The sequence below is a fragment of the Accipiter gentilis genome, chromosome 18, assembly GCF_929443795.1.
Source record: "Accipiter gentilis chromosome 18, bAccGen1.1, whole genome shotgun sequence".
Taxonomy (NCBI): domain Eukaryota; kingdom Metazoa; phylum Chordata; class Aves; order Accipitriformes; family Accipitridae; genus Astur; species Astur gentilis.
Window position 1 is genome coordinate 7,526,794 of NC_064897.1, and position 9,895 is coordinate 7,536,688.

The 9,895-nt window shown below is 39.2% G+C and overlaps 1 protein-coding gene across 2 annotated transcripts; it reads right to left on the reverse strand.

The window, feature by feature from the left end:
- Positions 1-873: 873 nt before the first annotated feature.
- On the reverse strand, positions 874-9,224 carry LOC126047755 (killer cell lectin-like receptor subfamily F member 1). Of its 2 annotated transcripts, XM_049821829.1 has the most exons (6): positions 9,154-9,224; positions 4,879-4,977; positions 3,343-3,474; positions 2,603-2,754; positions 1,617-1,732; positions 874-1,158 (listed from the first exon to the last, which is right to left on the reverse strand). In XM_049821829.1, exons 1-6 carry the CDS (start codon positions 9,215-9,217, stop codon positions 1,029-1,031), a joined length of 693 nt encoding a protein of 230 aa, XP_049677786.1. In that variant the 5' UTR covers positions 9,218-9,224; the 3' UTR covers positions 874-1,028. The 2 variants fall into 2 exon arrangements, with proteins under 2 accessions (XP_049677786.1, XP_049677785.1); XM_049821828.1 differs by lacking the exon at positions 4,879-4,977.
- Between the last annotated feature and the right edge of the window lie 671 nt (positions 9,225-9,895).

Genomic DNA, 9,895 nt, shown 5'->3' on the forward strand with positions numbered 1-9,895 from the left:
TCACCAAATAAACTACATTACTACCACAGTCCAAAATGCAGTGGAAGTGCCTCTTGGAGTGATCTTCCTCACCTAGAAGAGTTTGGAACTTGGCTTTACATCCTAGAGTCATCATTTCAATCATTATACTGATTTTTCTTAGCTATAAAAATCAAATGTTAAGTATGTTATGGATATACATAACAATGAAGAACTACAGATTACTCTCAGACCTGTACAAGTTATCTCGAGGTAAGATCAGACAGAAAAAAGCAAATGTCCCTGAGGTCTGCTGCCTCATCCTAATCAGTAGCCTTGAGATGTAGAAGGGTTGCAACATCCATTTTTGAATTGCAAAAAGTGTCTGTGAAGTGGACTAACAAAAGGAAGGATTATAGCCCTGTAGCCCCATAAGTATGATTTTGACATTTCTAGCATGCTAATAGAGCAAAGACATCATATCAGGCAACTAAATCTCATGTCCGAAGTGAAGAAATATTTATGGGTGGGGTTTTTTTAAGTACCAGGTTCTGTAACACTGAATGACATACATGAAATGAAACTTTTTTAAAAAAATACTAGACCTGGACTTTCTGTTGTGTACAGCTGTGCTGTCTTCCTATATTGGACCTCCAGTGGTGAGATCTGCAGGCTCATTTAAGTGCACAGCACTGGTTATCACCTCTTCACCTGAAGGAACTGGCAACAGCAACTTTTTGTCTGCTTTATGATCTAGTTGCCAGGCTGGTAAAAAAAAACCCTCATTTTACCTGTGGTTTACACAACTCTCAGACACTATAAATTACTTAAAATTAGTAAGCTGCTTATTTTAATAGCTGTAGGGGGCAATCAGTGTGCACAAAGACAGATAGATTTTATACCTTCATCCTGAAAAGGAGAGACACAACCCTGAATCACAATGCATTGATCCATCACAATCGGGTCAACCATTTCCCCTTCATTTTACATCAGATATCCTACCCATTGTAAAGTGGTGTAAACCTTCAAAGACCCTTCAAAGATGCTATTCACTTTCACTTTACAATATCTTAGATACCCAGAAGGACTGCACTCTTCTTGCAAATCCACTTGTACAGGGAGTGACAGTTATCAGCATGCATTTCTGTCAACTTATAGGCAGCACATCTTTCTTCTTTCTTCCTTCCTTTTATTGTAAAACTGCAAGAGCCAAACAACAGACAGATATGAGGATCATTGAAAAAATTTGTTTGCATATACAGAGTGATACCAGCAAGACTGGGTATTCTTGTCTTTATGCTGTCATTATTTCAATTCTCTGACATACAGACAGGTTTTATTTGTTTAGTAAGCTTCACCCTTTCTCTGTTTCCCTACTTCTTATGCAGCTGTAAGTGTAAAGCTTACACAGCATAGACACCTCCTAATAAAATTACTTCCTTTTCTGAGAGCTGTCAAGGAATTTCATTTTTCAACTGCATGTTTTGATCAGAATTCTGTACTGAGAAAAATCAGAATAGGCTGAGCTGCCTAACTGGATTATTGGCCCTGATATCTTACTACTTCTTTCTCGTGGTCTAATGGCTGAACAGCCCAGGCACGGTGAGTACAGAACACATCACAGAAGCCAACATAGATTCACTCCAGAATGAACCTACCTGTGCCCTGGATGTTTGGGATCATTGAGCCATACCCATCTTCCTTCCCTCTCATCAAAGCTTAATCCAGTCCAAACAAAGCCAATGTCTTTATGCTTCATTTTGTTTAAGAAATCCTGGAAAGAGGTATGTCTTTGAACTCTTGTAATAATGACACTTCATAAAACTCCAGCATCAGTAACATATAGTGGTAATTAATATTTTAAAACCAGCAAGGCTTTCATGCCCAAAGATTCCAGAGAATGTTTCCAAGAAACTGAGGAGACAACCTGGCCCCCCCTACCAAACCAAAAAAAAAAAAAACCACAAGGAAATTCATTCAGATTCTCAGCTGCAACCAGTACCATGGCTAATGATGGTATGTGGAGCAACAAAGGAGCTAACCTTTGGCTCCTTGCTCATTAGCACATTTATTTTAGATAAGGATCAGGCTGATCTGAATTACAGGAGCTGAAGCTATTTCCTCTTTTCTTGCCACCTCACCCTCCTGGGTGCCGTAGAAGTGACTGTCTGAACCTGGTCATGTTTAAGGAAAATCAGAAGCACAGAAGAGACACACTACAGGTTAGGATTTGGTCCACAGAACTGCTTTTTTTATTGCTGCAGACCTGGTACTGACATTTAAAAATGTACAAAGTACAGAGAAGCAGCTCCATTTTCCAAAGAGAGGCAACAGCCTTTATGACAACTTAGTTCTGAACTAAGAACCCTTCAAATGCCAGCTGCTTCTTGCTGGAGATAATCTCTAGGCATACCATTGCATCTATTTAAATGAAATGTAGGCTGTTGGTCTTCTGTTTGACACAAATGTTTCTTAACATGCAGAAGCTAATCATCAGACCACTTTCCACTGACAATGCCTTTTATGAGCGTAACTGGATTAGAAATGGCTTCTAAAAATACATGGGAAGCTATACTTTGACATGTGGATTCACAAGGTATAAGTAAAAAGAATGTTTAAACCACAGAGTGCCTTACAAGCTTACCATTTCAGTCTCATCCTCTATAACCAGGAGGTCAGATTTTTTTCCTGAGCAATACTTTCTACTATTTTCCCAGGTGTCACGAGTTTCTGAGTAGAAATAACATCGTCCGCAATGCAGCTTCCAGCCAATGGGGCAGAGTTCACATCTGGAGTCTGTGAAGAGTTTGGGGTGAAGGGATTTTTGGCTTTTTTTTTTTTTTTTTTTTTAAACAACTGGTATCATTATTATTGCCTCCTGTTTTTTCTGCAGTTTTTGAATAAGTGAGTAAAGAAGCTTTAAACCGGGGCAGGGCAGAAATTGTGATGATATAGCTCATTTTAAGAAAGCACATTGTCCCTGCTGTACAGTGATAACAAGGATAGTCATTCTTTGATTAGGGCTCACTCTGTGCCTTTAAATATTTCAGAACTCTAGATAATTGTGCTAAATATTTTGCATAATAATTGGGGTAAAAGCCATGGATAAAATCCCAGCTCTGCTGAAATCATCGGGAATAGTACAATTCAATGGCATCCATGGAGAAATAACAAAGACCTTCAGTAACACTGCTCCTCTTTTATTCTTTGCTTTAAAATTTTCAAGGATGGAACTCTAAAAGAGATCACTTTATACATCTTTATCAATATAAACATGCTTATTTTGGTATCTAAAGGTCAATTCCTTTGTGCAGGTGTTTATATTAATCTTTTCAAGAGCTTCAAACCATTTATGCTACTATGAGCGAGACTTTATCTCCTTACCATTTGTATTCATGCATAAGCTCTCCTTTAATGTAGTCAGTAAGCTGTTTTCATGAAGATCTTCCTCAAAGGTACTGTCGCTTTCAGAAAGTTTTTCTCCGGGCTTCCACATGTCACTTGACAGCAAGTCACCTGGACAAGAATCTCCAACATTTTAATGTAAAGCTCACAAGCAAACTGTATAGAAACCCTGTGGTATTTTTCCATGGACAATAATAGGAGCTTTAAGTGGAAACTCAGATTGCTCTTTTGTCCTTCCAACTCTCCTGCAAATGGAGGTGGAGAGTTGATCATCCAAATCATATACATTAAACAAATACATGAGGTGACTGACTTCACAAAGATGGTGGACAGTCCATTATCATCACGCTTTTGACAACATGGTATGCAACAGTTGTCTTTCAAATAACATGGTTGAGCCTTTGATTTTACAGTTCCCAAATTTGGCATAGAGCTTATTTCAGAAAAGAATGGGTTGATGCAAGAGGGCAGGATTTGCATCCAGAGAAAGGGAGAACAGCTGACTCTGCAGAATTGTTATGCCCAGAAGTGCTTCTGAATTCTCATTTTCTCCTGTGTTCTCAAGTGATTTTGATGTGCAAAGTGATTCGGATGTCCAGAAGCAGGCTTAACATTGGGACTACCAAGCCAAGATTTTCTAAAGGAGGAAACTAAAACTAGACTCCTTGATCAATATTCAGATGCTTGTTGATGGCAACCTAAAAAAACTTGTTCGACTTGCTTGACCAGGGCAACTGCAACCATTTGTCTCTGATGTCTAAGTTTAGATGCTCAGGGATAATAGCACAGGTCTGTGCTGGATAGGTAAGATCTGTACATATATGATCAATGCTGGCAGTGACCCAGGGCTTCTGCACAAATTCTGTGGACAATGCAAAGGCCACTTTTATAAACTCAGAGGCATACATTTTTATTTCTGTTCAGAGAGGTCTTTTCCAACTATGTGTGCTGTCTTCCAGCCTCCTATCTCACCCATCCCTGAAGTCTGGCTCACATTCCCATTGTACATGTCAGGGAGGACTGGCTGAGACTTAAGGTAAGCAAAGCAGGGCATCAGGAGGTAAAGACCGGCTGTGAGGATGAGGGGAGGCGGAGATAGCAGAGGTTCCAGTTGTACCATTATAACTGGAGTAAGTTCTGTTTCGTTACTAAAAGAGTTTTTCCAAATTGAAGGATAGATGGATTCTTTGGCTAGAAACCTTGGTGGTTTGTTTAGTTTCGGAAAGGAATAGGAGGGACTTTCAGATTGGGGGACTGGAAAATGAGAAAGACTCCAGCGCTCTTCATACACCCTGAACATGCAATAGTTCTCTGAAAGCCACTGACCTTCTGCAGATCCGCAGCCCCAAAATACCAGAGACTCCTGCCCACCTTCATCAGAAACACAATAACAGAAAGCATGACTGGTCTTGTCACCTTATCAAAACAGTTTGTTTGCAAAACTTGTTTAAGTTAAGGATTGATACATGTTGGTTTCACAGGAATTAAAGCAAAACATTTCACTGGGTCACTCACATTGCTGAATTAATGTGATCACAGCTCCCAGAAATACAACATTCAGAAATCCTGAGAAAGCAGCAAGATACCGCAAGCCTGAAGAATTAGATGGAAGTTCTGAAAGAAATAAGAGGGTTTTACAAACACAGCATGATTTGTTACCCAGGACATAAAACTGGGTTTCTCTAGACATCTTTCAGGCAGAACGTCCATCACTGTGACTTTGCCATGTGCTTTGTCTCAGTTGCTTTTTCCCTTCTGGTTGCCTCCTGCATACCAAGGGGTTCTTGCTTCTAATAAACTTTCATTTATGAAAACTTTTGGGGGGCTTGAATTTTCTCATGCTGTCTTCACTGTTTGACAGTTCATCTGAAGTTTTGAGTGGCTACTGAACAGTGTCTGCTTCTTCATAGCAGGGGGATGTCATTTGCAGATATCCTGAAGACCGTTAAATATAACAGCAACCACTTAACAAACATTGCAAAAGAAAACCTCACAAACTTAGTGAAAAAGGAAGAACTGAAGTTTCTAACAGTCACAGAGAAAGAGGTATATATAACATGTAAGAACAAAAATGAGGTTCTAGGGCTGTGAATACCAACACTATGAATCAAGAAAGGACCAGTAGATTCTCTGAGAATTAAACTCTGTAACTCTGGGACCCGCTAATTAGTTTTATCACCTGTACACTAGATGCCAAGACAAAGGCCTTAGCAAAGTCCACGTTATAATTTGGACATCTTTTTTTTATTGAGCCCTTGATGTTCAGCTAATCCCACCTGGAAAATTACTACAAAATGTTTGAAAAATTAAGTAGCAGTGCATTAAACAGGGCTTCTTTGCAGACTGGATGCTTGATTAAGGTCAGTGAATAGCAATGCATAAATAAGCTTCCTTGCAACTCAAAGAAAATTACTTTTAATTAGAATCAGAAAAGCCTGGGGATGCAGTTATGGTGAATCTTCCTTCTCAATATTACCCAATGGTCTTAAAATTTATTCTTGTAGGATTGCCACACGCCTGCCGTACCACTTCCTAGTGAAAGCCACTGCTTCTGTTTGCTCACTCACTTTATTTCAGGATTTCTACATATCTTGACATAGAATCACAGAACGATGTAGGCTGGCAAGAATGTCAGGAGGCCATCTAGTCCAGACTCCTACTTAAGGTGGGTCAGTTTACAGCAGGTTTCTCAAGGCTTTGTCCAGCCAATTTCTAAATAAATCCAAGGATAGGGATTTCACAGCCTTTCAAGGCTCCTGCCCTAGTATTTGACCACCACCACAGTAATAAATATTTTCTTGTATCGAATTGTAGTTTTCCATGTTCCAACTTGTGTCTTTCAATGTGCACCTTCAAGAAGAGTTTGGTTCTGTCTTCTCTACACCTTCCCATTCGGCAGTTAAAGAGAAAGGTAAGACTCCCTTCAGCCTTCTCTGCTTAGGGCTGCACAAAGCCAATTGTCTCAACGTCTCCTGTGTCACTTCTCCAGCTCACTCACTATCTCAGCAGCCCTCCACTGGACTCATTCCAGCAGGGTGTCAGTGTGCTTTTGGAAGGGGTAGTGATATAGTTAATGTAGGCTGCAATACAGCAAAGCTTTTTAAAATAACTGAGGCATAGAAGATGTTCTGTGATACCTCAAATGACTCCTTCGAGCAGGGAGAACAGATGGAAGTTGCCCAGCTATGCAGGAAATGTCATGTTAATTTTTCTTCCTAGCTTTCTAACATTAGTGTTTTCAGGAAATACTTTGTGAATGTTCTTCTAGAAAGATCAAGGCCTAACACACTCTTCTCTTTGTCCAAACTTAACTTCATGGGAAAAAAGATTTTAGATGCAAACCTTCCGTGAGTTAGGACCCAGGAATAAAGTCAGAGAATAACAGAAGGATGATTTTCCATTTCATGCAGATGGCCATTCTTGGAAGAGAAAACAGAGTGCCAAAATGTTATACCTTGTTGAGAACTTGTTCTCTGACTAGTTAATAGTATCAGGAGGTACCCCATGGAAGTATCCTTTAAAAGCCATTACATTTCAAATGCTGGTGGTCCAGATCAGATGTCAATCAGCTGTTTGAAAAGTTCTCTGCTTTTAACACTGTTATTTTCTCTGCTTTTAACACTATTATTTCAAAAATGTAATGCATGGATCTGTATTTCAAATTATGAAATGACTTGACCTTTGCGCTACGTGATAAACTTGCTTCCACTAACAATTTCACTTCATGTCTTGTTTCTAGCTATCACTGTTTTGCACAGAGGTCAAACATCTTTTTTCTTCATTTGTCTATTCAATCATACTTACTTGGGAAATGCTGTATCTGTGACTAGTCATCTTTAAATATTCAAACAGCTAATCCCCACTGTTTTTACATCGCCACCATATTCATATTGGCCTGGTTTCATCTGGGATAGAGTTAACTTTCTTCTTAGTAGCTGGTACAGTGTGTTTTGGATTTAGTGTGACAATAATACTGATAACACACCAATGGTTTAGATGCTGCTAAGTATTATGTAAGTATATGTAAACAGAATGCAGTACTTTTCACTAGCTATGCAACGTGTTATGGTTAAGCACCTGAATGCATTTCCTTCTTCCTTTGGGTGCTCTGCAGTGATTTTGACATAAAAAAGGCATTTAGGATATCTGGGATCTAACCGTAACTCTACCATGATTTGCACAATGGCTAGACTACAGGCAAGACGGTAACAGTGACTCCTGTAAATACTCAGATTAGCACTTAGCTACCCAAGGTGAGCTCTGGTAGCAGCAATAACCGCAGAGCTGACAACGCAGCATGGGGTAATAGCTCAGCATTTGCCCAGCTTCTCAAGACAGCTCTGCAGCTTGCACCACTGGCAAGACCGGATGGGAGTGCAAGGTGGAAGGGGATCTCTGCATTGTGGTCTCCCTTCTGTACCACATGAACTGGCACAGATACAGCACTAGATTACACCAATGAGGCATTGCAACCATTTCTAACCACTCCAGCGAATACACTTCTGTATTCCGTATGTATGTCATGCTACCATGACATGTGTGTGTCTGGTGTAAAGCTAGCTCGCACACCTTTCACTACAAGCAGAGACTTAGCTTGCAGTACATCCTTTAACAAGCCAAATTAAAGCACTGTTCTCTTCTGCTGCCCCATCATGTCGTGCTACCCAATCATGCAGGTAGACAACGAAGACAGAGCATTTTAAACCTGGCTTTGTCGCTGTGTGCTCTGCATGTTTGTGCTCACATACCATTCTGTGTATGTGCCGCAATACGCTTTGTCTGACTTATGGAAATATTCAGTCTACTCCATTACAGCAATGTTTTTGTGCAAATTGACAAATATTTTAAAGATCATTGAAAATTCTTAGTTAAATAAATATTAGCTTTTATGATCAGTTTTCTGTTTGGGTTTTTTTTGTTTGTTTTTTTTTTTTTTTTAATATTGCTGGTTCTATGCTTTAACTACAGTTTGGAACAGGCTCTCAGCTAAGTTGTAATAATAGACAAACCGGCACAATTTACGTCAATAAAATTGCACACAGTTTATCCTGCCATACTGAGTAACTGAAGTTGGCTCTTGCTTTTTTTCTATTAAAAATTGTTCTCACATAAATGTGCAGCCAGGATTTCTCAGGAACCAATCATCATAGCTAATTAACTGTTTGGAAACTGGATGTCTAATTGCTCTGAAGACTTGCTATTTATGATCTGAGAAGCTCTTCCCTGGGACACTTTAAAGAAATAAAGGTTCACAAGGGTGAGCTTCAAAGACTTCCAGCATACATCATTGTACTTTCTCCCATGCTGTTCCTGCCACTTTTGACAAAATCCCCAGAAGTTGTTGAAAAAGCTTACGAGACAGTACGTTACTGTCTTACAGTTTTCATCTAAATTATTCTTAAATTCTTCTTAGCTGTGATTCCTGAAAACGAAACAAAAAAACCCAACCAAGAGCCCCACAGAAAACTTAAATGGCCAGTGAGCTGAGACCACTTCCAAACTTGCTGCCAGCTATTGCCTCATGTTTTTCTTATATGCCTCTGTCTTTTAGTCTCAATTTTGTAACTGGGACTGTCAGCACCAGTACTTCAGGTCTGTTGGTACTATTAGTACTGCATTTTATCTATTGTCCATCATATTTCTCTGTATACTGCCATGTATCATCGGCAACTTTAGTAGCACCAACTAAAATTTTGTCAGATTTGTGGGGTTTTTTATGATAAATCAAATATGAGATTTGTTATTTACAGAATAAGCCTGAAGGCATACCATAAATGCTTATATGCTCACCTGCATTGGAACTTTTCTTCCTTCCTTTGAAATGAAGTTCTGTGTAACCCTCTTCATTCTCCATCTCAAGGTCTTTTTATCACTTCTTCCTGTCGAAGACTATTTGACTGTTAGTGTCAAAGTAGGTTATGAGAAATGCTTCAAATAAGTGTGGTAAACAGGAAGGGGACAGCGGATAGCCATTTGTGCTTTTAGCTGAAGCCATGCACTAGCAGGACTATGAAAAGGAACTTAACAGCATAAACTGCAAAGACAAATGAACTCTTTTTCTCTTCTTTTTCAGTTCCTCTTTCTCTGACAAATTCCAGTCCCTTCTAACAAATACTAACACTGCATTTTCTCCAATGCAATATCCCAGTCCTCCAATGCAGTCTTTCGATGTACACACACTCTTGCATAAGAGTATAGATTTGAGTCCCTCAAGCCTATTTCACTGGACTGATAGACTTTTCTCATTTACTTTATATTAAAATCAGCTGTTTCAATTTCTGTGTTTTTCTCAAATGCTGAGAATTAATCTTGCTTTACCAAAAGAAGATTGTGTGTGGATGTCTCATTAAATAGATGGAAATAGCATTTAGATACATGTATTGATCTTTGGTTCTGCTTTGTGCCTGTCCACTTGAGCAACTGTTCATAGATTGAGCAACTGTTCATAGATTGAGCAACTTAATGATTTTCTTTAAATGAAGACTGAAGCAGATCTGTTCAAACATCACAGTTTGCAATGTTCCTGTTGTAC

What these genes read in the sequence shown, in the direction of transcription:
- LOC126047755 (XM_049821829.1), bottom strand. Translation starts at nt 9,217, where the DNA reads ATGGAGAATGAAGAGGGTTACACAGAACTTCATTTCAAAGGAAGGAAG. An exon ending in TAGAGGATGAGACTGAAATG is followed by an intron (nt 1,733 to 2,602) that starts GTAAGCTTGTAA and finishes ACCTCTTTCCAG; the next exon opens with GATTTCTTAAACAAAATGAA. An exon ending in CCCAAACATCCAGGGCACAG is followed by an intron (nt 1,159 to 1,616) that starts GTAGGTTCATTC and finishes TGGCTCTTGCAG; the next exon opens with TTTTACAATAAAAGGAAGGA.